General features: G+C 42.5%; 1 protein-coding gene across 1 annotated transcript; it reads right to left on the reverse strand.

The window, feature by feature from the left end:
- Positions 1-11,825: 11,825 nt before the first annotated feature.
- On the reverse strand, positions 11,826-16,918 carry LOC120554585 (zona pellucida sperm-binding protein 3-like). Its single transcript, XM_039793569.1, has 11 exons — positions 16,384-16,918; positions 16,209-16,307; positions 15,650-15,775; positions 15,452-15,570; positions 14,937-15,040; positions 14,093-14,270; positions 13,808-13,925; positions 13,019-13,110; positions 12,740-12,828; positions 12,162-12,281; positions 11,826-11,995 (listed from the first exon to the last, which is right to left on the reverse strand). Exons 1-11 carry the CDS (start codon positions 16,795-16,797, stop codon positions 11,868-11,870), a joined length of 1,587 nt encoding a protein of 528 aa, XP_039649503.1. The 5' UTR covers positions 16,798-16,918; the 3' UTR covers positions 11,826-11,867.
- Positions 16,919-27,981: the final 11,063 nt, after the last annotated feature.

Raw genomic sequence — 27,981 nt, forward strand, 5'->3', positions numbered from 1 at the left:
AGTCTAAATGTACTATTAAACTCACAGCAATAATGAGAGAAATGATATATTATTAATATTAAATTAGACCACTTAATTATTATTCAGCCTAACGGAATTAGGATTTGCCTTTATTTTTAAAACAACTGCCTTATGTTTTAAAATAGTTCATGATTTCCAGATCTTGCCCCACAGCAGAGTGACGCCAATAATGAATAGTGGTATTTCAGACAAGAAAACAGATGGGCTGTAATTGTGAGAGATGAAAATCTTGGAAATGTCAAGAGAAATTGCATATTACCATGACAACACAGCTATTGTCTTGTCAACGTTGTAGTGGAGTTCAGCTGCAACGAAACGAGACGCTGACTGTTGTTCTCCATCAGGAATGATTGTAATAAACCGTCTATGTACTACAACCCATTATTTGCCACTAAAATTGAATTGTTCCCTGAAATTGCACGACCAAAAATCAATCTCGTCAGCCCCCTCCCCCTCTACGGTCCAAAGTGCTTCCAAATACAGTAGAGGTATTTATATTATTCATGAGCTCCAGGTTCACACAAGGCCAGCAGCTCGGCCCAGACTCCTTAATGGCTGAGCCGCCCTTCATCGCGGCCAAACCCGCCCTGTGATCCAGGCTTGGCACTCACTTAGCCCAGAAGATTGAGACTCCTTTGAAATATTCAATAATGCATTAAGGATCAGAGGGAAGTCAGCTAATTATGTTCACACACACACACACACACACACACACACACACAGAGTCATAAACACAGAGTGAGGGAAGTTGGAAGTTGTAATTCATTTTGCACCTTGACAAGCGATTATGATGTTGGGATTATTGTGAATGAAAAATGAATGTTTGGATATTCCCTGGTATGACGCGTTATTCTGTTTCTGTCTTTCGGTGTCAAAGATGTCAGATTTAACAGTAAGAAAACATGTTGGCGTATATGTGTTGGTGTGTTTCCCTCAGTGTGAGAGACAATAATAACCCGTCTCAAGGCGACCCATCAGCTTGAAATATTGATGCTTCTGCTGCAAGGCTGCTGGCTGCCACAGCAGGTTACAAGGACACTTCCAATGCCTCATAGAAGAGCGGGCAACCCCCCCCCCCTAGCAAAGACATGCTGACCTCCTCAACTGTGTAACAAACCGTGGACGTGCTTCTGTATGGGCCTACTTGATACGATTTTTCATGAACATAGCGTTAGACTGTGACTAAATTGAAAAATGTAGTATTTTTAAATTTCAATCCATATCTTTTGAGGCTAATGGTGCGTTAGGGTTGGTCTGCAACTAGGCTTTCAAACACACACACACACACACACACACACACACACACACACACACACACACACACACACACACACACACACACACACACACACACACACACACACACACATATATATATATATACACACAAGCCATTAACATACACAACAATTCCAAGGCAATCTGAAAGTATAAAGCAACTCATTTTTTTTATATATTTGTACCTCTGTTGTGTATCGGTCTGTATAAGTCATCTTTTCCGTTCCATTTTCATATTGTTATTTAACTTATTTAACTGATTAAAAAAGATGAAACTTGAACAATTTTCATTGAAAGTTGCACTGAAATCAGGCCTGAAGGGCCCAAGGGTGAAAACGGGCTGTGGGCCCCTCTGATTTTCCCACTCTCTTTGTATGTTAATTAGTTTTTGGTAACCTGAGTAATCCCAAATTATTTTGAAAAATGCACATTGTAAGCACATTCCATAGTAAAATAATAAAGGGCCTGAAGTAAAATGTTAACTCAGGGCCTTTCTACAGGATGGAGCTACAACATGAGGGAATAATGCAGATGTTGCAAGATCCCTATCATTTCAGTTTAAATGATAGGGTCATTAGTCTTATCTTCCTACATTTTGAAACAAGCTCGTCAAGCAAGGATTTTTAAAATGATCAGTGACCTAAAATTATGCCACTTTTCAGTGAAGTCTGGCTTGGAAAGCAGCTTCTAAAATAATGATAACATGATGCAGATAACAGTGACATGGAACCCTCATAAATAACAATCCAGTGATTATGTGCTGAGAAGAGCAAGAGACACACACGCTCACACACACACACACACACACACACACACACACACACACACACACACACACACACACACACACACACACACACACACACGCTTACTTCCTGACATTCACATCTTCTCGCTCTTTTTTCCACACTCCATCCTGCTCAGTGGATCAAACAGAGGGATCCAAACATCTATTCTGCTGCTAACTGAATGGCGCACGGCATATTTTCTCTGCAATTATCGATTTCTAAGTGGCCTTGCAAGCACCATCAGTCAGAGCCTCCTTCAAGTACAGCAATTATTACATTACTGTAACCATGGTGATTTATTTGCTGTGTGATTTGCAGTAGAAATGTATTTGTGGATGAGAGTGGGCGGAGGATCAGCGAGTGTGTGTGTATGTTTGTGCACGAGTGGTGTGCCAGGGGCTGGATCAATCAAATACATTGCTAACACACCCCTGCACACACACACACACACACACACACACACACACACACACACACACACACACACACACACACACACACACACACACACACACACACACACACACACACACACACACACACACATATGCCTTGACCTATAAGCTATAGGCACAGATCTCATTATAATCCAGATAATAAAAAGCATATTGTTCATTGTTCATATGTTCCTTGTTCATGCAGAATATACAATGTGCTGTGAAATAGTAATATTATTGCTATTTATTTTGCTATCCAGATTATTCCTATCCAGATATTTTACTGGGATGTAAAGGCTAAGTTGGTTCTTTCTGGCAATAAAAGCATATAAATGTATCAATTCAGATATAGACTAATAGGCAAATATGAAAAAAAGGCTTCATTTTTCTGCCTGTTGTTTTTTGTGTTAAAGGTTCTACGTATATCAGTGGTCCAAATCCATAGAAGTTCTTGAACTCCAATAATGAATAGACTGCCCCATCTAGTGGCTATGGCAGGTACAGAAATAAATCATCATCATCATCAGACTCTAGACTTGATAATACCTCAACAACCTCATCTTGGTCTCAGGAATGATAAGCTTTACATTCCAAAAATAAATACACACTACAGTCCATATAGAGCTTATTTAGTATTGCACTTCTATAAAGTTGGAAAACCCAGAAGAGACAGATGAAACAAAGAATGGTCGTGGCTGGGTTGGCTCAGTGGGTAGTGCAGGTGTACATGTACTGAGAGGTTTATGCCTGGTTGCAGAGGTCCAGGGTTTGAATCTCACCTGTGATGAATTTGCATGTCTTCCCCCTCTCTCTCACCTAGCTGTCCTGTCAAAAATGAAAGGTGGAAAAGCCCCAAACAATTATCTTTAAAACAAACAAACAATGGTCAAAACTGGAGCAGCAATCACTGATATATCTTTCCTTTTAGTCTCTAGCACGGGTCAAACTCGCAAAACACTGGATCATACAATTCCCATAATGCAACTAAGTAGCATCTTTCATTAGACTGATGACATCATTCTTTTTTTTTTAAGTTTGGAAATCTCCCTCTAGCCACAGACGATATTGTACAAATGTTTAACCAGGCTGAGTGGTTCTCTTCGTGACAAGTAAACTAAACTCCATGTGTAAAATTGGTGGGGTGCCCCTTTAAGAGGCTGTCCTACCATCTCAACCTTAGCTTTCAAGCGTCTGACCACTATTTTAATAAGCCTGGGCTTTCAGGGGCCCCTGGGTGTCTGGGGCCCTAAAGGCTCTGTCTATGAAATAAAGTTGTAATAATAAGGAAGACATAAAAGCATAGCTGTCAAAAGCACAAATATTAAACAACAGGAGCCCTCACCCCATTCACAAACCATCCATATCGCGATGTGCCCCACTCTGAACTGCCACAGGAGGGCAGCATAGCAAATGAAATGGCTTCCATCTGGCACAGTCGTAGTGAAACAAACAACTCATTCACTGGACTAGTTGCACAATAATAGATGCAATAGTTCTATAGTTATATCTATGAACTAAATCTGATATAGGTAGTGGAGAAAATGAAAGGAAAAAAATAATTATTTCTTTCAAACATGCTTCCTTATTATGCTACACATACATGACTTGCACGAGGCCTACTTTGTATCATGCTTGTAGGATAAAAGATGCTGGGAAAGCATGTTTTGTGTGACTTTTGCACACACAAAAAAAAGATGTAGACAATCTTCCTAAAGAAACAAAGTTAAAGCATAGATAATTCTATACTGTTTGCATCTACTATTTAGTATGAATAAATCTCCTTTTGAGCTCCCGGATGTGAGTGTGTAGAATTGAGACGTAAGGGTGGTTACTTAAAAAAGCATACACGCTTAGCAGTAGGTTGTAAATGATATTGTCTAATACATGTTTCATTTTTCATCCAAACAATATGATAGTATTTATAATGGGTATTATTTGCCAGTGTCTGGGCCCCTAATACACACGCTTCAAATAGCTTACCAGGGTGTTCCATTTTAACATATCTGCATTATGTCTTATGATTGTACTTGTCTTTTAACTTTTGTGAATAAATGGAACATGAACACTACCAAAATCCTCTCTGACCAAGGTTTTAAAAAAATCTCCTCATATCCTTCAAAAGACTATCTGTGTTTGATTGAGCATGCCTGATGAGCCATGTGAATGTCCCTTTATTGACGTCTGTTGGCTGCAGGTGGCAATGTTGCTCTGCCAGAAGGCTGAACAACATACAGCACTGCGCACTCCCTTCTGAGAGCATTTTTCGTTTCTTTTGTTCTTTTGATAAATGGAAAAATTTGTAGAATAGAGCCTTTTCTGAGGTGCACACCATCAAAGGCTAACAGTGATTATTCTTGACAAATTGGTCTTGCCCTGCGTAGACTAGAAATCATGTCAGTGGAATAGCAGTCATTATCCAACAGAGATGTATGACAATTTGGCATAATGTACTGTATAAATTTCTAAGTCATGTATCCAGAATTATTTTACAATATAAATAAAACAAACTATAAATCACTGATAATAAGATCTAGGTTCTTGAACTTGGGCCCAGGATAAAACTAATGTCTTCACAGTTCACAGTAGCTACAGGTGTCAAAACAGACGCATGGGTGTGATATAGGATGGCAATGGTGCAGAGACGAGTAATGGCAAATATATCTCGCAAACAGGTTTAAAGGGTGACAACTTGGTAAATCCTGTTTTCTTTCCTCCTAACCTGGAAATTTCTGCAGCGTAGCGGATTTATCGACTGCTGAAAGATACAGGCCTAGCGCCGGAGATAAGCAGGAAAGAGGGATCATGTATGGATGGTGTGGCGGGATGCATACGTCTCACGCACATGGAGGGAAATGACTCTCCGGGGATTGAAAAACCAGGAGGATGGATTGGATAGAAAAACAGGATTCTGTCTCTGTATGAGGCAAAGTCAAACCAAAATAGAGGTGCTGACAGCTTCCTCCATCCAGACCCAGTGGGAGCGCTTATCCAGTTTTGCATTGTGAGATAAGAGGGGGATTTATTTATACAGGTTGATAGCTCTGGCACACTTTGAATGATAAAGGAGTGTGTTTGTGTGCTGTGTGTTCTTCTCTTTTCAGGGTGCCAATCAGTATTAAAGGTCGTGGTCTATAGGATGAAAATGCGTATATTAGAATCCATAAATGAAGAGGTGTGAGTTTCTTCATCTTTCTTATCCCTTTGTCTGTGGCCTTGTTCCTCTCAGCACCTGAGAGCTGGGATCAAACATTGTTCAGCACATTCCCATTAAAGCACATGAAAAACACCCGAAGGGGAAAAAAAAAAAGTCCACATCAAACACAAAGGCCCGAATATTTTCTTCCATTGTGTACCGAAAAAAAAACACCCACATCTAAAGCGGGAATAAACGGAAGGGGGCGGCCTTTTGTTGTGGTTATCCTCCTGGTGGTTAAAAGGAAGGTGTTTGGTTCACTATTGGATGGATCTTGTGTTATTTCTGTCAGAGAAGACATCTGTTCTGCAGTAAGTCACATCCGTGTTAACTTCCCTGGTGCAGATGCTTCCCAGCATGGTGATTTATTTATCACGTACGGTGGGCGTTTGGGCCGGAGAGGTTCTGTAACGGTGCTGTTGGCACAGCTGATGAGCAGCCATGGGAACACAGGCCTCCAAGAAATACTTTATTTTCATTTTGGGAGCTGTTGCATTTGGCTCATGTGTCACATCTACATACGGTTAAGAAGAATGCCGTTTTGGAACAACATAACTTGGGAGGGAAAAGGGAACTGCAACTTTAAGAAAAGTAATCCTTCCTGAGCTCTTTCTGTTTTGCAATATTTAGCTCTGAAAGGTCGTCCAGAGGTAGAACATTGACATCTCAAGATCTGCAGGCAGGCTGCAGTGTTGTTGAATCATATGCACTAAGGCCAAAGTCTGTAACCCTGCTTATTGAAACAAATCAATGGATTACAGGCTTTTTCTTGATTCTAAGATATTTGCCCCACACCAAGGAGCTCATTCTATCATGGCTACATGTAATTTAGAAATAGGCTACACCCTGTTTTATTACTTTGCATGGTTTATTTTTACACCTACACGAAGGACTGGACAATATGGCTTGAATCATTATCACAATATTACCTCCGCCAATTCTACACATAAAGGTCACTCGTCCTGTGAAAACAGTTGTATAATGTCATATGTCAACACATTCTCACACCCAACTCGTAATATAAGGACGTTCGGTCAGGAGCCTTTCTCGTTCTTATTTGACGTTAAAAGTCTCCTTTAGCGTCTCATGTAAACGTGCTTGGTCGCCACTATTGCCGTCCCTTTTTCGGAGAAAAACAACGGGGAAAGGACGCCTCAAAAGCCGGGAAACACATGCCGGAGACGGGGAAACAAAACGCCATAGACCGGCGAAACAAAAGCAAACAACGGGGAAAGGACGCCTCAAAAGCCGGGAAACAAAACGCCACACGCGGGGCGCGAACCCAAGTCTCCTGAGTGAAAGTCCGATGTTTTACACCTTTTTCGTCGCATCAGACGCTGAAGGACACTGACCAAACGTACTTATTTTACGAGTTCGGAATGAGAACGGGTTGCATATGTGGCTCTAAATGAGCTTTGGAGTTTGAAAGACATGGGTATTTATCAGCCAGAGAAGATCTAACTAAAGGATGCTATTGGTTGTTAAAGCTCTCAACTACATCTCATGGTCTTCATCAGCAGATGGAGTTTGAAGAAGTTTGTAAAAAGCTAGCAGGACCCGCAGCTAATATATGTTGTCAGACTATTATTTTTTAAGACTGAACTTTGATGTTCATGCTTTTGGTTGCATCATGGGAAATGTGAGATGGAGAAGGATCCAGACAAAGGGCATGTCTCTGCCTTTGCCACATTGGTTTTGACCAATCCTTTATGAAAGGGCAATACTAAATCACTGAAGTGTCCCTTTAATATTTTTTTTTTGGATGTCACAATATTGCAGATATATCATCAAGAACCCCTTGTAAAATAACCTAAATTACAAGTAAAAATAATCTTAACTCAAGGTCCACATACTGTCTCTCAGTGAAGCAAACTACATCTGCTGATGAAAACTCTGAGATGCAGTTGAAAGCTCAAGAAAAAGCTAGTAAGTGGACCAGTGTTTGATACACTTTCTTGTGTTCCATTGTTTAGAAACACAACAACATGTACTTTTTGATTCATTTGCACAACACAATTTTGTAATACAATAATAGTGTGTTCAAATCATCACAACATGCTTGATAACTGAATAAAGTTTCTAAATTATAATATTGACTTATTGGCCAGCCTACCTACATGGATTGGTGACACTTAGAGCAATACAACGATTCCCAGCATGCATCCATTTCTTTAAAGTTATCTACAATCTGTTGTGATTCGGTAAACCTCAACTATCTGGGAACTGAACAAAGGTCTGTCAGTCTGCTCCATAGGTGGCCACATGAGGCCCTTTGGAACTTGGATGAAAAACAAATCTCACAATAGCATCAACTGGAAAACAGTGGAGATCAGAGGGAGCATGGCAGCCCCCATCAGGGATGTTTAGGGATGCAGCATAGGGGGGGGGATGAAGGTGCGGCTCCACAGGTCAAGCCACCCGCTTTCCTCTCTCCTCCTCTGGGAGGGACCCCAGTGTATGTTACAACAGGAAGAGACTGAAGGTCAAAGCACAGACCTATTGTCTTCCTGGCTGTGTGACAGACGCCTGTCTATCTCTCTTTACTATCTCAGTCCAAAACCCACACGTCAACGTATAGGGTGAAAAAGAGAAAGAGTCAAAGTTGCAGGGCTGCTTGTTAATTTAGGTATTTAAATATAAGCAATATATGTGCAAATGTGTGCTTGAACACGATGAAGCAAGCCGGATAGATGGAGGACAGTTCCACAGCCAGGCAGGAACTTATTTGATTGAAAGCCAGCAGGGATTGGTGGCACACAATCAGACAAGCAGACAGATCTACGGCCCTACAGTCCCCCGCCACTCCTCAGTCCATTATCTCGCCCCCATAAAGCCCTCAGCAGTACAACATCATAGGCATTTCCTCCCTGTGAAAGACACACGTACCCTCCTTGATAAGATAAACTGCGGAAAATAACGACCCGGCAAAGCGAGGCCTCTTTTAGCTTCTCCAGCCAAACAATTCAAACGTCTATTTTAGCAGATAAGGTGGTGCAGACAGACTGCCCCACCCCTGAAACCTCAGGGACACACACTCGTCCCTTTGTGCCCCGATAAAGGAGAGCGGTGGATGCATGTAATCAGCATATCATTCATAGTCTTAATGAGAAAGGCTCTGAGTCATTGAAGCCATTAGCCAGGATAAAAGAGGCTTAATTGTTTTGTGTGTGTGTGTGGGGTGCACGTGTGTGTGTGTTTTACGGCGTGCACATGCGCCTGGGCTAAGACCAAGCTAATTAAATCCATTTCCTTTGTTAGCAACTTTTTTTCTCTCTTAATTAAGAGGGTTAATTATGGGGCCTGGACAGAGGTCGCATGCATGTTTGGGTGCACGTGCATTCTCTCGACCAGACCCAGATGTAATATTGTGAATCTGAATAAGAGGCGTATAATAACACAATGAGCACTCATGGTTTAAATTAAACAGCCTTTGACATTTATTTAAATTCAAAGAATGAGGGAATAATTTAAGTCCGAGAGTATAATAGTAACTGACAGAGTTGTCTGCTTTGAATTTTTAAGGCTCAGAGTGATAACATCTTTTATAATGGTCACCTGTGTCTGTCTTTGTTGGGGGGGGAAATAAACTATATATATATATATAAATATCTTGAGGAGGAATCAACATGTTGTGGCATCTTGTCAAAATCATCAACCAACAAGTCTGGTGTTAACACCGACTTCTTTCATCACCGCCAGTGTGTGGTACGAGTGGACATCTGGAGCATACCAATGGTGTGGAACAATATTCCCCAGCACGCTCCATCTACAGCAATAATATCATTATGGCTGCCAGACATGAGAGGACTCTCCCTGCCTGCCACTGGACACACACCATTACTTTTGATGGCCTGTGTGTGTGTGTGTGTGTGTGTGTGTGTGTGCGTGTGTGTGCATGTGCGTGCGTGTGTGTATGTGTGTGCTCTGTGCTTGTGCCCTACGGGTCACACATCCTGTTGGGGTAAAATGGCTGATTCGGGACTCTCTGCCATTTTGCTAGTCAGCTTGGGTCCATAACCGTTATACATCTGTGGGTGGGTGACTATTCCTGGTATGTTGATGATGATGATGATGATGATGATGATAGTGATGATGATGATGATGATGATCCTCTGCGGCCGTGACAAGACATTAACACCTTAGACACTCTGTTGAATCCTCTTAAAGCCGCAGGCAAATTTTGTATGTACAAAGAAAAATTGTCTAGGCAGCCCGCATCCCAAAGTCAGGATGTAATGGAGGAAAGCACATCACCCCTTTGAAATCTAACATTGTAGATGTGCTACATTTACCAAAGTTCGATTGTGCAAATGTTCCTGGTGCACATTAAACAGTGAAGCTAGGGCTTCTGGGTCATCGGATGAGATGTGTCCATGTCCACCATTTACCTATTAATATATCAAGGTTGTCTTTATGGCTTGTTCTGCTGCCCCCAGGTGGCCAAAATAATCAATTCATGCAGCTTTAAACTATCGTGCAAAGCTGTCGAGAAAATCCTGCCAACTGATACTACATTTGGACAGGACCTAATAGCCAATCGTTTCTCGTTCTTATCTCTTTGTTGTTCTCTGTGCTTTCTCCTCTATCTAAAAAAACCCACAATGCAATCCTGTCCCCACATCCTCAATGACCGGTTTTAGGGAGAGGCTTGTGGGTGTGCGTCTATCACTGTGCCTCTGAGTGTGCATGCTTTTCGCTGTCATGCTTCCTGCTGGTGCATCGTTAGGTATGGCTTTTTATTAGCCTCTGGTGTGTTGGAGATGGGAGGGGGGTCAGCATCGCCCCAGCAGTAAACTAGCGCAGCCGTCAGCCCTGCACACGGGAACAAACACCCCATTAAACTAAGGCCTTCACATATTACTGTAATAAAAGCCCCCGCTCTCGCCTTTATGGGCTTTTTAATTATGTCTATTCGTCTTCCCGGGCTTGTGAGCAACAGTTCATGATGAGCCCCATTTCATGAATACTCCACCACTGGCAGAAAGCTGGAGGGGGTGAATTAAAGGGAAAATGGCTCAAAGCTAAAATATGACTATTGTTAGCCTACCGGCATGGTATTTTATGTTTTACCGCGCAACTCGGAGCCAATGGCGCACTGCTTTTCATTTTTCTTTACTTTTTTGAGGGTTTTTCTTTGCGGATTACTATAAAGATGGAAAAATATCATGCAGCTAAAGTGAATTACATGGCAGCTCGGTAGTAATGGTCTTATTAAATTAGCTCTCCGAGATCAGGGCAATAGTGGGGCTCGCTGCATGCTCCCTAAAAATAAACCATACAAATCATCCATGCATGAATTAAAGCTTTAGTGCGTAACTTTTTGATAATAATGAACGTCCGTTACATTCAAGCCATTGCCAAATGAGTTGCTGCAAAGCTAATGAAGACCACCAGCTCCACACAACTCTCTCTGGATTTCTCAGTATGGCTGTGTTTAGAAGTCCGCTGACTTTCCCGCGCAGAAACTCTTCTGACAGTTTTGTTGTCATTACTCAGAATTCCTCATGGGGGGCGACAGAAACTACACACTGGAGCTTTAAGCATCAAGGCCGGCACTTTGGGTCATTTCGTAGCTTGTACTGTACACTTGTCTTTCTTATCTTGTTTGTAGAGTATAGTCGCACTAATGTGTTCATAAAGGTCCCTCACTGGCCACCCCCACATTGCTACCCCATTTACTGTAAAAAAATAAATAAATCCAGGCACACCCCTACACGTTATGAAAACCTTAACCACATACAGAAGTATTCATTAATTGCACCGTGCTGTTATATTATACAGTGCCTCATTGTGCACACGGTATATACATTTTATGGCCGGGTCATTTGCTGCAAGGCTGGACACTACTGCTTAACCCCTTTTAACTCTGGCAAGCCTCTAACACTTAACCTGGAATATAGGGAGCAACATACTGTACAGATGCAACCAAATGAAGCTATCACCTGCAGAGAAATACCGTCAGTTTAACACCAATTCGCAAAAGCAGAACAATTTGTTGTTAGTGGACTTCATGATGGTTCATTTCATTCTTATGTCATTAGCTTGGGGAAAAACAAACTTATGGTCCTTTTTTCCTTTTAGGCAAGGAATAAAAAAGGACAAATGAGGCATGGTTACAAATATTATTTATTTAATAGTTATTGTCTTAAATCAGGTACAAACAAAGTGTCCAGTGGGTTTGTGTCGTCTGCTGCAAATGATAGCAGCCATGAAAACTAGCAGCACCAAAGCCAGCGCTGCACCCACTCCACACAGCAGGGCCATTGATGAATAGGAGACTGGGGAGGGAGGATGGAGAGAAAAGACAAACATTATCGGCTCTATTAGTCACAGCATTTAGCATTGGTAATTAGGAGCAGAAAGGTGAGCATGGAAAAAGTGGCATTAAATGCATTTTTCAGTGGTGTTTATTTATTGTTTTACATGTGCGAAAACCACTGGTACCTTCTTCTTCTCGAATCACTTCATGCGTTTGGAGCTCGGACAGTGGAGTCAGCCCCTCCAGCAGGATGGGGCCCAGAGCCGCCGTCCCCTCCCACTGCAGATCTGGAGAAAGCCCAATAAGTCCAACATTGGGAGGATGGAGGGAAAAAGAAGAAGAAGAAAAAAAAAATCCACTTAGCGCATTTAGCCAGCTGATTCATCCGTTTACGGTACGACTGATTGGCTCGACAATTAAAAAGGGATCAGCTCAAAATCAATCCTCTAAAGATGCATAAACAGCATGTGTGCCAAATGAAGGCAAGTTAGCTTGTCTAAATATGGGTGCAACCTCTGCATCTCTGTTAGTCTGTGGCTGATTATATTTCACTCCTTGTTACTACATTTGGGTTCATTTCCAAAGGATTGGGTGAGGCTTGCTAGTTCAGAACCATTCAGATGGACATAAAAACACCTTTTTGTGGTAATTGTACTGAACAATATGACTGCACACGGTGTCAAAATTTCTCCCCTGGGTCAGTATGAAATGTTTGTAGGATCCTTCCCCTTGTGTAATGTAGCGTTGCTTTTGTAAACTGTACCAGCATCTTCCCCAAGGCTTCTTTTCCGTCTCTTGCAGCTGGTCTCACAGCAGTCACACACCTTATTGTCTCCACCTGATGCTACCCATCTGCCCAGAGCCAAGAATATTCAGAGGCTGAAATAAATCTTGTTATAGCATTAGAGTCACGGCAATGCAGAGGGAAAAACAACAACATTTGAACAGACAGTAACAGAAAATGTGTCAAATAAAAAGATATTAAGCAAACAGTCACCCATCCACGTGTTAAGCGTCACTGAATTCTCTTGTGGGAACTAACCTGTTTGCTTCAGTCAAGAATGAACACGCTTTGTGTTGCGAGTCGATGGGAACGGAGACTTTTGCTGCCTTCAGGTGACATGTGATGTAGAGCTACGAGGACATTTAAAAAGACATCAAGATTCAGAATGTACAGTATTGAATGTGGATGAATATCAAAATATTGGCATTTCCACTAATTAAACGTTCCCCAGCGTAGAAATAAGTATAACTGCTACTAAAGTGTATAGCATTCCTTTTCTCTTTCTTTTCGGGTCTGAAGAGTTTTTTTTGTTTGCACCAAACCCTCAAATCAGATTTTAAAGTCTGTTGCATTGGCAGTAGAATTTCCTATTTGGCAAACCGATCAAAGTTAATTTAAAGATAAAACTCTTCCAAAGCTCCGATTGTACAGATGCACAAAAAAAGGTTTCCGGAGTGGTTAATGGCTCTGCTCGAATTTGTGGCGGAGCTCCATTCTGGCTTCTTCAGCCTAAAATTTAAAGTCACTGGGTTTGACGTTACCTGAGAGGGCTTTCATTTCCTTAGTTGGAAAGTATTTGAACTAAGCATAGATCACAGCGCAGGGTATTATGGCCTTCAAACAACACTCACTAATGTGTACATTATGTGCCAACTTAGCACGTAAGAGACTAACAGAACAGTTGAAAGGAATGTTAAAGTAACACTTTGGCTGGTCACATCAAGACACAGTGATGCTTGGAAAATGTAGGGAAGAAAAATGGCCTAAAAAAAGTCAAACGCCTGACTACATGATACCACTTCTGAATTGTATAAACACATCTCGTACTGAATTCCCGTGATTATGGGGGAACTTGAAGGCTTCCAGCTGGAGATGAAGTTTATCCTCCTGGCTCCTCTGCATGAAGTAAGACTTGGCTCCTGTCAGCTTAGCATCACTGAAACACCTTATTTGGCAAAATACAGGCACAGGATTCATATTCATAAACACAGACCGACGATAAATGCTCTCAATTAGGTACAGCATGGTATGCAACTAAACCTAAATCTTGATTATTATGACTGGCTGACTCTTTTCAGATAAATACTGCACATCCAATCTGCTGCTTCTCACCCATGGTTGTTGATGAAGGGGTATCTGGGTTGAGAGTTGGGGTCGGGGAACTCTGTGGCCACGCAGCTGTGGACATAGACCCTCAGTGGAACGTGGTGACCCCGGAGGAGCGCCGCTTCAATGTGCATCACGTCACTCGGGAAGTAAACTCTGGAAGGCCTCTGCGACTGCCAGTCCTCTAATCAAATACAGAAGGAGAAAAAGACAAGTGGAAAAGTAATGCTGGGGCCATCATCTGATTAGTTGAAAGTTAAATGATGCCCGTGGGGGAGAGTGGGTCAGTGCAGCAGCAGTCAATAGGATATAGGTACTGTAACAATAAGAGAAAAGTACTTTAAAGAAGCTATAAATGAATTACAGATGTAGCATCATACACCTGGAAGAAACAGACGAGTGTCTGTGCCTGCAAAAACGAGTTTTAAACTTTCATAACTTCTTACAGGCCATGCTACTTTTAAAATAAATAAAAATCACAGGAGATGCTAGGCCAACTTTAAAAAAAATGTGGTGCGGTCGTTAGCTGCAGTGTTGGAATTAATTAGAAAGCATAATCAGCTGTTTATTGATCACTTTATTGTGCGAGTGACCCAGTTGGGTCAGCCGCAGCCTACAAGGCATGTAATTTCAGCTCATCACCATGCATCAAAAGATCCACTCCTGTTTATCAAGTTTCTGTTTAGCATCTTTTAACAGTCGCAGCAATGTCTGCGAGGCCTTGAGTGATTGCAATTACACCCGTCGCTGGGGAAATTAGCCAAGCCGCCTGGTGCAAATCACAAGTTTTAAACTTGCAGAACATCCAGCTCCAAGTTTGTTGTTTCTTCTTGTTGCGTGTTCCCCCCACCTGTCATGAGACGCAGGGAGAAGCGCAGCTGCTGTTCCGCTAACATGTTGAAGGCAAACAGCTTCCAGGTAGGCCTCACAGCGCCGCTGCTCACATCGTGCCTCCTGTGAGGACAATCACAGCAAGGACGGGCATTTCACTAGAGAGAGGCTCAATCAAGGATGAAGAAAGTGTGCCTCAGAGAGAGAGTGGAGACCAGAACACAGGTAGGTACATTTAACAACAACAACAACATGGTTTCTGCAGGGCGCACCCAGGTAAATTCAAACCCAGATCTTTTTAACATAGAATGCAATTTACTGGAGGGAAAGCAATAGAGATAATAAGGCCTAGATTTGATTGTTATGACTTTTCTGCAAGAAGAAAAATGTAATGTAAGTGTAGTTTTTAATACCTCATACATCCTTTTTTTTATTTAGACCTGCAGATACTACTACTAGAATCTGAGCTACAGCAGGGCTAGAATTGGACTTGGCAGACTAAGGTGGGGAAATACTAGATGATGAAACTTTAACTTAGATAGCGGGCATTCAATTACCACCTCAACAGGGTTGGTCTTTAAAATAAAGGTATTGCCATTGGGTGTTGGGGAGTACGTCAGAGAAAAGTAGTAGATGATGGCTTCTTCTGTCATCTGAGGGGAAAAAACAACGTTACAGGGACTTCAAAACAGACGAGTGGATGGACACTGAAGGAGGCGGAGAGCCACACACCGTCATTGTGCTGCCGCAGCCCTGTAGCTCCGTCTGGAACTGCACAACGTGGGGAGTGGCGGCTTGTGCAGCGCAGCCCCCTAAGGTCAGATCACTTGGGCGGATCAACTGACCGTTTCCTAGGAACAAAAGAGGAAAAAAAAGGTGCAACTTAAATCAGGACCATTACCTTGAGGCCATTTCTCTTCCTGGTCTAGTCAATAACACTCACAGCAAGTGCAGGTTCAGCCACAGGACAAATAATGCATCACTGAAAGTCAGCATTTGCGCACTGATCAGGCATCCAGAATGCTCCTTCTCGGAGTGAAGAAATAAAAGGAAACGTAATATTGATCGCCGATACCATAGTCTGTGCCATTTGCAGTAATCAGCACTGAGTGTCCCATCTTCACCGTTCCATTCCATTTTCCAACTCGGGCCTCTAACCTGAATCCTTTCTTTCTTAGACATTAGAGCAGAAAGCATGTTAAATGGACTTGTGTCGGTGCCACTGTGGACAAAAAACCCACAATGGATCAATTCAAACAAGTAACCGGCAGCCATTACAGTACCTAAGAAGGTACTGTTTGACCTCAATGGTGACCCCTCCTTCTTCACAGTGCGCTGCCACGCTGTTGGCTGGCACAGGCACCCGCTGGTCAAACACCAGCGTCAGCACCTGGAAAATCATTCAAGTTTAATTACACTGAATTTTAATGGTGCAGAAGATCAGAAAGGTTGCGTAAAAGTCATACCTTTGATTCCGGCTTGACAGGTGGGTTCAGATCTGGGCCTTGGACCAATTTTAACAACTTTTGGACATTTACCTCTGGCTCCAGCTGCTCAGAGGTCAGCTCTACGGCCTCGGATGTCTGCAGGTTTTGAAAAATGTGCTCCAAAAGAGGCCGGGCCGGTTTTTGTTTCCTAACAGCTGGGTTTCTAAGCTGGTAGGCGAGAGGAGAATGGACCAGATTGTCGTGCTCATTCCGGTTTGACTGATGATCTGTTGTCCGCGGTGATCTCGGCAGCTGTAAGCTTGTTATCACTTGTTCTTGTGGGTTCAGAGTCTCATTGGTGCTGAAGTTTGACCAGTTTTGTGTGGCAGCACAAAGATTTCCACCTGAAAGGAGAAGCACAAACCCAAACAAAGCCGCCTCTCTGAACCCCATTACAACTTATCACCCAAAAACCTGAGTTTTGGGTGCTTTTTTTCAGGGAACCTCTGCTGCTTTTTTCTTTCGATCAAAACTAAGGCCCTGTTTACACGAAGGGAAGACGCAGATATTTTCCTGCGGTTTGGCCTCTCATTTACACGAAAACCCGTTTTTATCACAGAAAACGATTATTTCTAAAAACTCCGGCCAAAGTGGAGATTTTGGAAAACCTTGTTTGCACGTTTGCATGTAAACTGAGACAAACGGAGGTTTAGGCCGCCGAGAGAGAGAAAGAGGACGTGATTGGTTGCTGTTGTTGCTATTGTCGGGATTCTGATTGGCTAACGTTGGCTTGAGCTTCTCGTTACACTGCCACCTACAGGTCTGGCATGCTCTTGACAGCATTGACGGCATATATATATACACGGGTACATGTAAACGAACACTTTTCTGAAAACGGAGAGGTTGAAATGTCCGTTTATGAAAATAGCCGGCCACATGTAAACGTAGCAGAAGTTGTGTGAGCTTGGCTCGAGCTCCACCTACTCCTAATGACTTGATTGGATTCCAGCCTGGAGGATTCAATCTCTGAACCATTCCTTTCCTCTCTTCCTTTTCACCAAATAGAACAGAAGATTAGAGGACAGCTGCTTGGCTGTGTGCTGCAAAGGTTGAATCGACAGCCTGTTCGGTTTGCTTCAACTCTGTCTTTATGTCAAAGATAAAAACTATTTGATTTAAATAATCATGTGTACAGTGTGGAAACAGCAAAACATACTGAGCATTCTTTAAATGTTTTCAGGGCAAACACCGCCTGCTAAATCTCCACTTGTCACGATGGTAATGAACAAAGACTTTTATAAACAGAAACAAGTCTGACCCTAACATTGAGTGGCTTTCACTGCCCCCATGAGACAAATCAATCAACGCTTTCAGGGAGTTGGAACCCCATTTTTTTTTTCATGCCGAGTGGTCTTGAATGTCAAGGCTATGCGGTCAACAGTCTGCTCATAAAACGGAGATTTATGATCATCCTCTGTGAGACTTTACAAATGTCACCACCACCAAATGCCGTGTGTGTGTGTGTGTGTGTGTGTGTGTGTGGATGGGAGTGACATGTGAGAGGAAGCAGGGGGCGGGTCTTGAACCTGTGCCAAGCAGGCATGTCAATCACACTGTTATGGTGAGACACGTTTTAGGGTCTGTTTAACCTTTAAACTCTTAATTTCTCCCCACAAAATTCCACTTAAGTTTCTTTGAATTTCGAAAAAAGCCATACCATATATTTTCAAAATGTGCTTGTTCTGGCACTAAAGTTACAATATGTTTTAAAATTGGGTGAAAATGTAAATATTCTAGTTGCGATGTGCATCATTTTACAGTCTTTTCAATATTATATTGATATAAAAAAAAATTAAACATTTTGATCTCCACTAGAAGTTGTATTTGGTGTAAAGTGTATTTTTTTGTTGTCAACAAATCCCAGAAAAAACATCAATAGTGTGATAGATAGATAGATAGATAGATAATAGATTAGACATATTACCAGCCTTATTCCTTAAAAATGTTTAATAAAATAACAAAAGAAAGTATGAGTGTGGAACTTTCCCACCAAACTCAATGTAAAACGTGGTGACCTTCTCCTTTTAGATTCAGTTTGGATTCTTTTATTGTTATCAATCTTTGTGACAGTCATATAAACAGACTCTAAAATGAACATTTCTCGTCATCCGCGGCCATATTTGTGGAACTATTTCCAGTAAAAACATATGGATAAAAAACATAATAAGATTTCATTTAAAGAAACTCCTGTTCAAAAGGCTAATTTATATTAAATCACTTCCTCTTGATACAGACACACTAATCTGGGCTGACCTGCAGGAATACATTATAGCTCCACTCTAAGTCAGGATCTCCCTGCAGACTCCCCAACAGAGAGCTGCTATTGTCAGGAACTGGCTTTTATCTTTTGCTGATCAGCGGCAAAACAAAGAGAGGAGGTGGATCTGTGTGTGTGTGTGTGTGTGTGTGTGTGTGTGTGTGTGTGTGTGTGTGTGCGTGCGTGTGTGTGGTTAGTTCAGGAGGCTGGAGTGAAATCAGTCCATCCCTGCCAGTCAGGCCCCCTCTGCTGCCGATCTCTAACTTGGTTAGCTGCCTCTAATTTGGCCCCTGGAGGGCCCTAATGTGGCCCCCGCGGGGGTTTCTGAAAGGGGCCTGGCAGCTTCTACCTCCACACACTGACATACACACACTGCGACCACTCCCATCAGCTTCTGTTTCCAATAATCCTGGTGCAGTTTGAGACAGGATGATGCAGGTAAATAGGCCCTTCTGTTTAGACAATAAACACACATCCTCGTACACACACACACATCCACCAGATGGAAAATCGTCAACCGGGATGGCACACCGACGACGCAGATGCTCAGTGACAGTAGCACACACAAACGTACACACACATGTCCCTCGTCAGGTTTTGCTGACAGCACAAAGTCATGGAAACAGCTCGATTTGGCCCGTGCTGCACTGCACCATACGGATAACGGTTATGGAGGCTCATTAAAAACATGTAGTGGGAGATGGATTAGTTATAGCCTGCTGCAGTGGTGGGCGAGCAGCGTTCAAGATCAGCGCATTTCTATGCGTTTTATTTTTCAGCTTTCGGTGGCGGTGGTGAATAGATGTTGCGTGGGACAGGGAGTGAAATTTTCTCCTTCCAACATATCCTGGCATGTGTTTTTGGAAGCTGGCATCGCTTCTGGTGCCACTGTTTCAAACTATCTTGGTATGTTGGCAATTTCTTGAAAAGGGAGCAAATATGTGGATCTGTCAGGAGGGCGAAGTCGAAGATGAAATATGTGAGAGAGGAAGGAGAACAAGTGTGAGAGTGAGAAGGAAGAAAGAAGTCGCAGAGTGAAGGGGGGAGGGGGGATGGGGGGAGGGAAGAGAAAGTAAAAACAAAGGAGGGAAAGAAGAAAAATATGCTTGGGGTCAGTGAACCTGGGGGTGAGGGATAACAGACAGCAGCCCGGCTGGTGCTCGGTTCGTCCCGTTGGGAGCAACATGAAATAACAGCACGCTGGGCTCTGATTCACGGCCCATCAGCGGCCATTTCCAACACTTCCCCGCACAAGGACACACGTTCTGTTTCCGCACACTCACAGGGACACATATGGGAGCATGCACAAACACACACAGCCTAGATACCAGCCCACATACAAAGGAGCCGCACACGCAGAGAGCTAATGGACTGTTATTAAAGACATGCATCACACCAGAGCACCTACCGACCACACACAAAGCCACACACGCACACACATCTGAACATTGCTCCCACACACTCCAATGGGATAATGATCTCCCAGCACTGCAATAACAGCTGATGTGTCATTTAGCGCAAAAGCCACAGTGACCAGCGAGGCCACAATGACACAAACACACTCCAGTGGAGAGTTTTTGACATCAGCCAAATCTACTCTATCTCTCTCTCTCTCTCTCTCTCTCTATCTCTCTCTCTCTCTCTACTCGTACTCCATATGCGGCTGACCTCGTTTTTTTATCACAACATCCATGACATTTCTCATGTCTGGCTCAATAGCCTGCGAACGGCCTTTGTTCCCGTCATAAAGGTCTTCAGCGCGGGTTGATTGACAGGTGTCATCGTCCCATGTCGAGGTACAATGCAGCGGCAGGAGAGTCAGGAGCTGACCTTTAGCCTCCCGCCCCACCCTACATCATGGGTTCCAAAGTTTCTCCCAAGGGAGCAACTTTTCAGTTTTTCCTTTTTGTTTGATTTGTGTGCTATGGAAGAGCTAATCTGATGATATTTAGCTGTTTGTTCGCTGCTAACCTTTTTCATTTGTTGTCTTGTGCGGTCTGTAAACCCTCAGTATATGTATCCAAAGAGTTTAAATCTCAGCCATATGGATATTTTGAACATCATACTTTTTGGGCCGGAAGATTAACCTCTTTTGTGCAATAATGTCTACTTAAAGCTGCATAAATCTGTAATCTAATCTAATATAATCCATACACAGCCACTTGTCAACACATGACCAGAATTCTGTTATACGTCACTTATTAGCAACTAAACACGACAACTGAGCGACTCTATCTACAGAGGAAGGCCACGAAATGTGGTTTAAAGCATCAGATTAAGTTAGTAAGTTAGTTTGACCTTTTGTTGATTTTGTTTGTCTAACTTCATACATCTGTTTTTCTTCAAGAGGGAAGTGTATTTACCTTAAAGCAGAAGTCTCAGGCTGTGAGACAATTTCCTATTTCCTCAATTCCCACACCCACCTGGCCAGTGGCGCCCAGGTAATTTAACTTTCAGCCATCACCCATGCCCAAGGTTTTAAAGTTGGGTCTGGAACGATATAGGAGCTTAAGTCATTCCAAATTCACAAAAGTTAGAATGAATTTAAATGGAGAGTAAAGGTCAAAACATAACAACATGTCCATTGAAACTTACAAAGCCACTCCTGGCACCAAACCATCACCGTTTCACCAATAAATCACAACGACTGTACTTTAGGTGGAGCTCCGGAGCCTTTGGAATTTATTGCAACTGCTGTTAAGCTGACTATACTTCATTATAGCCTGAGATCCATTTCACTGTAATGCTTTTCCAGAGGGGAATCTATGAAATGATAAATGTTGCATGATGACCATATGCATCTCAGCACACATCCACCTCTTCTGAGTGGCGTTGCCCACTTAAAACTTCAAAATGCCTGCTACATAATAAGATATATGAATTATGCCTCTGTATGACCTGCAGGTTCCTCATTGTTAAACATAAGAGTTGACAGGAAACAAATGATCTGAGCACATTAACATACCATATGGTGGACGCTTTTAACCAAAGTGCCATGTGAACGTGGGTGGCCCCACTGGGAATCAAACAGTGTTAACAGTGCTAGTGCCATGACCTCATTGACATTTTTTTTATTCCAGTGTTTATATCCCCCATTTTTAAATGGTAGCGTTGACTCTGCTCTTGTAGAAATGGAAATGGAATTGGTGTGTGTGTGTGTGTGTGTGTGTGTGTGTGTGTGTGTGTGTGTGTGTGTGTGTGTGTGTGTGTGTGTGTGTGTGTGTGTGTGTGTGCGAATCAGTGTAACATGTCTTCCTTACATGGGCACACACAGTGACACACATAAAAAACTTGCAGCCCCCGCTTCTCTCTCGTCGCTTGAATCTTTCTCAGTTATTCTGCAATTCAAGCCTTTTGTTTAATAAACAATTTGTCAGTGATGTATTGAATGCCAGCTCTAATTTGATTGTCTGTGAAATGTGTATGGAGGTGGCTGCCTGCGCTCTCTCTCTCTCTCTCTCTCTCTGAGAAGCAACGGTGATATTCTACCCTGCCTTTCCCCTGCAGGTGTGTGTTTGTGTGCTCATACATGTGTGTGTGCATGTGCATATGTGTGTCTATGTGTGCAGGGATGAGGATGGTGGAGCAATCCTTAAGGGTTTGCAATTACATCTAAACGGCATAATCGGACATGATGGATGGCTATTGCCTTTCCACAATGTCTAGACCTCAGTTCCACCAGCGCAACGAGGTTATAGGAGAGCGGGAAATGATGAAAGATTTAATAGTTTTGTTCTGCTTTGCTTTGTTCGACTTCACTCCCTTTTCCCCCTTTAAAGTCCCCCCTCCGGTGACCTCACCAACATTTGAACATTTTGCGTCGCAGACAAATCAGCCAGTTTTCTTGGTGAAATGGGCTGAATAACTTAATTCTGCCATTTTACAGCAAGTTGGGACATTAAGCAGTGACATTGAATGTATTGTTTTGTAGTTTAATCCACTTTCTTAGATCTAGACAGGAAATAGTGCATACTTAACTTTGCGGTGCAAGCACATCAAATATAAACCAGTCTGATTTGGCTATTTAAGGCTTGGAAAAGACAATGCTGGGCTAAAATGACCCATTGCATGTCTTACTCTAAAGTCTTGATTTTGTTTTTCGTCAATAGGTGGCACTGTGGGACCAAAAGTTCACTGCTCGGCACATGTTTCCAGCAGCTTAGAGAAGAACAAACCACAAGCAGAAGCCAGTCGGTGCAGGGCGGTAGGTAAAAGAAGGTGTGCTGTTCTGGTTCTTGAAGCTCGTCTCTTACTTATCCCTGCTTAGTGCTCCTCAGCACAAAGCCCCAGGTGACAGAATGACACAGTTTAATTCACCACAGCGTTCCAAACGAAGGCCTCCAAGTTGCCAAAAGGATCAATTTAGGATCTGAGGTAAGATGTTTAATGGACAGAATAATCGGGAGATTTTGCAATGGCAATTTCTCGCGAGGTTCATGCAATTATCGTGGACATTTGCATCCTTTGACTCGCCAGGTGTTTTAATTGAAATGAGAGCAAGGCAAGGTGGAGTACAGTCTCAGACAGAACTTCGTCGTCGTACCTCATAATTACCCAGATGGCCCGTGTGCTTGTGTGGCAAAAAAAAAAAAAAAGTGAAAAAGCTGCGGCGGGAAAAGCAGCTGGTAAATGTGACGAGAAGACGTGAGGTTGTCAAAAAACAGACATCTTCCTCGCCGAGGCGACGACGAACGAGGTCAGTTAGGAGTTGTCCCCGCTCGCTTTGTCACAGGCGAAAGAAGCAGCACTCTAGCTCTTCCTTGCTTCCTGTCAAATGAATCTTTGATTGTGCTTGTTCGTCTTGCCACTGTGACATCACCGAGCTGGCAACGGCGCCCGGCTTTCTCATGAGAGCCTCATTACCCACAATCCCAGAGGTTGACTGCGATGTTGTCATCACCTACGCCATCAATTACCTCTCTGTCTTTTCTCTCTCTCTCTCTCTCTCTCTCTCTCTCTCTCTCTTTCTCCATCTCCCTCCTTCTCCTCTCCGTCTTTCTGCTTCACTGATCAGGCAGGCGAAGCTGTCGCTCGGGAGCATCACACAGATGTTCAGCAAGGAAAAAGAAAAAACAACAACTTCAAAAATAGACATGATCCCTGGTAGAAATACACATTTCATGTCTTGGGTGAGGCTGTTGTTGTTGTCAGTGCTGATGTGCAAAACGGAGACGAGAGAGAGCGCAGAAAAGATGGAGGCACGTCTCGCCCGAGCCACACTCTCATTCTCTGATCAACAGGCCCCTCGTGCAGCTGAGCCCACCTCGCACGACCTGAATTGAGCTCTCACTCAGCCTCTGAACCTGCCGTGAATGCTTCCTTCTACCTGCAGGCCGACTAGGCTTATGGTGGTCCTTTTGATCACATCTCTATTTTTCCAGACCATGACTTGTCATCACCTTGATTTAGAGATGAAATGTGCGAGGCAGTGTGTCGATGGGAAAGAAGCGGCCTCATCGCCTCATCTGATTGTCGGTTTTGTTTCTGCTGCTGTGGCAGCTGAGCTCGACAAAATGAGGAAGTTGTCCTCGGACAACATTTCACACAGTTACATTTCTCTCCCGCGTAGTCTGAGCAGCTCTCCTCTGATATTCCTTGTATTTATCATAAAGTTGTTGTTTTGTTTTTTTTGCAATAAAAACTAGCAGTTCCCCCTCTGCAGCCATTAAACATGCAAACACCCCGGCAGTGTGAGCATTGTAAACACGGCAGAAACAAACGACTTGGTGAAATAGGCGCAGGCAGAGAAATCATTCTCGCCCTAATGTCGGCAGTTAGCAAAGACAGTCAAAAACAGAGAAGGAAAGTAGTTTCTACCCCGTCGACTCTCCCTGTGACATACGGAGAGATATTTACCTTGTAAAGATCTTGACATTTCGCTGCATGCTCTAATAACATCGTGAAATATGAATAAGAGTGCAGAGAGTGGAGAGGAGCCCCGCAGAGCTTTTGTTAACAGGTATTGATTGAATGAGGGGGAAGGAAGGAAAGAGCAGGGGGCCACGGGAGGGCCACTCTTTACTGATCATCTGTTAACCTTGTCAAAAGATCTCGCCCGCTACCTCAAACTGGGCCGGGGGCGTCCCGAATGGTCATCAGAGAGGCTGTGATTTCCTTATCAAAGCCAAAAATCCAGCCTAAAGCGTAATTCACTTGTTAGTCAGAAGATGTTAGACAGTTGGATCGATATTTGGATGCAGCAACTAGCAGCAGCGGTGATGATATGGCTGCGAGACAGGAACTGAAATCTTAGAAACAAATGTCTTTTTTTTTTTAAACGACAAGGGACTCATTACTGCAATAAAAAAAAAAAAAAGGATTTCTTATGCCTATTATATAAGAACTTTATATTGACGTGATGAGACTTGTTATGCAATTATCCTCCATGTGTGGTCTTATCAGCAGCCGTTTTATGTGGTGGTGATTTGACAAACTTTGATTATAGGTTTTCACTGTAAGCATGTCTTCAAAGCAATTGGCCCTGTGATGTTACAGAACAACATGTTGAACTGAACTGAGCTAAATTGAACTAGTTGGGTTTATCTGAGAGTGAGCCAGGCTGCAGTTTCTGATGGCATTAAGAGGTCAAACAAGGAACTGACAGACCTTTGTTTGTTTGTATTTTCCACTGTTCTCATACATGACTATATTCATACATTAAGACTTAAAAATTTCAAATGATGATCTCCTCCACCCTCGAACAGAACAAATATGGAATATTCAATCAACTTGAAAAATAGTCCTATAGCCTAGGCTATATTGACATCTTACTCTTGTACTCTGTGAGCTTCTATAATATAAGGTTGAACCTGCAAGCTGTTTGGAAAGTTGGTCAGGTCTGTGCTTGCAGGCTTAAACGTGTGAATATTCTGTCTGTAAATTAGATTTTTTTGTTTTTGTTTGTGCATTCAGTTTCATGTCAACTTACAACCGCAGTATGTCTGCATGCTCACAGACGTTTGACTTTTGATCTTACAAGAACCAAAGTTGTGCAATGTTTACTAAATATAACACAATACCTATAATGCTGACATCATGCTCACATTACTAAATTGCCAATCCCATCCATTATGAAGTTTATACGGACTTATATGTCAGATGTTGAAGTGTTCTGTGACGCTGTAGCTAAATGCTAACACCAGAATGCTAACAAGCTTACAGTGACAATGGTAACATGCTAATGTTTAGCAGGTATATTGTTTACAATGTTCACCTCAGTTTACCTAAATATTCTCTATAACTAGCATGCTAACATGTGCTAATTAGCACTTGTCACAAAGTGCAGTTGGCTACTATGTCATTAGATCTGCGGGGATTGGGTCGTATAAAGCAACTGAATGCACAAACTTGTGAGATATAATTTACAGACAGGAACCTGAATGCTGCACAGCACAGACCTGAATATACAAACTTTAAAAAAACAGAGCTTGCAGGTACAAACTTTAATGCACAAGCTTACGATGCTAAGATGACAAATATAAATTATATTGAGAGGTAGGCTGTTTGGTGTCTTGCTCGAGGACACTTCAGTGTGCAGATTGCCGGTGAAGCTTCAGTGCAGGGCTTGAGCTGCGGCCCAACTGTAAAAGCTTATCTTTATGATTGCTGCGATCAAGAGGAACCTCGGGGAATTCAAAATGAGTGCATACATTACTGCATTTTTATTCAAAACCTCCAGGAGCTAAATATGAGCGCATACATTGATACATTTTATTCTAATGACATGTAATTTGTTGCATTCAGTAGCTCCGGCTAATTTCTCCTGCCATGATTCTAAAAAGCAGTTTAAGGTAATTACAAGAGATTGTTTTTAATGGAAAATAAATGGCTTACTGCAGGCTGCAGCTGAATCAATACTTTACTACAGTTTGAAACATTGCTGCATCATTTGCTGAAATTACCACCATTGATTGGTTGCCATCAGTCATTTTGATTTAATTTTAAATGACTGTAAGGAAGGATGGAAAACTGACTGGGACATTTCTTTGTGTGACTGTATATTGCTTTTTCTTCCAAAGGATATTGGAGAGGAGACACAGGAAAACAAAGTAAATGTCCTCCCTGAAGCGATGCTGAATAAATCCGAGTAATGAGTAAGCTTCAATGTTGCTTGATTCGCTGTAGTGCAATGACAATTGTGTTTGTTTTTCCTGTTTTCTTCAAAGTCTTGACAGGTTTGGTTTGCTACACCGCAGTCGAATGTGTTCAAAACTTCCTTAATTAACAGATGAGTCCGCTCAACTGAACAACTTCTGCATTGCTCATTATCTGTCAGATGTTCTACCGTATAGGCTAAAAACGGACAGGGAGTGGGACGGTCGGGTATAAGGTCAAACATTTAAGTCAAACGCTGTGCTAATGAGCTTGAATCATGCCATTGACCACCCACGCGCCGTTGGCTCTCAAGCACTCATTGATTTATTTGGCCCGGACAAGCTGTTCCTCCTCCGACCCACTCAACGACCTTCCATACTCATCATTTTTTTTTTTTTTTCTTTCTTGATCCTTCTCTTATCTTTTAATGTTTTTTTTCTGTCCTTTTCTTTCTCTGTTTCTTTCATCTCTAAACTTTCCCAAACATGACAGCTCTTTGATTTCTTGAGTTTGGCCTCTCTCTTAGGGCGTGACTGCCGGAGTTAGAGAGGATATCAGATAACAGAAAAGCTGCTGATTCAGGCCTCTGCATCGACGCTGTGTTCAATCTGGGATCACCTGGAGGGCAGCGGCTCTTACAGCAGAGCTGCTGAAGTATCCCGGACGACACTGACTGTTCCACTCTGATACTTTGAACTCTGATTTGGACAGGGACTGTGTGTTCCCTACTGTTGCCAAGTGGAGGACACTTCCATTACAAAAGACAGCAAAGGAGATATGCATGTGAAACTAGTCTTTTCAAAATGAGCGGGATGTGTCTGAGAGTAGCAGCATGGAATGGTTTGGTGGAAAGTTCTGGATGCGCCTGCGATGACCTGCATGCAAGTAGTCTTATCTAATTATGACAAAAGCTCAAAAATGTATTGAATCGTTGTAATTGCCTTATTGTAACCAAACCCTAAAGTAAGTAACCCAATTATTATTGTACGTACCTATATTTAAAGCTTCACTAATCAACATGTTCATATCAACAATGGATCAAGTGGAATGGGTCGCTAACAGTGATGACCCCACCAAGAATTATAAAACTAAATCTGCAGCTTAATTTTTTGGGCCCGCAACTCTCAGGAGTTTACCAAAACAAAGCAAAAAGGAGAAGGAATATTGGACCTACAATCATCAGATAGCCAGAAACATAACTCAAAGTAAAATGAATACTAAAGTTG

This window comes from Perca fluviatilis, chromosome 24, assembly GCF_010015445.1.
Source record: "Perca fluviatilis chromosome 24, GENO_Pfluv_1.0, whole genome shotgun sequence".
In the NCBI taxonomy this organism is placed as follows: domain Eukaryota; kingdom Metazoa; phylum Chordata; class Actinopteri; order Perciformes; family Percidae; genus Perca; species Perca fluviatilis.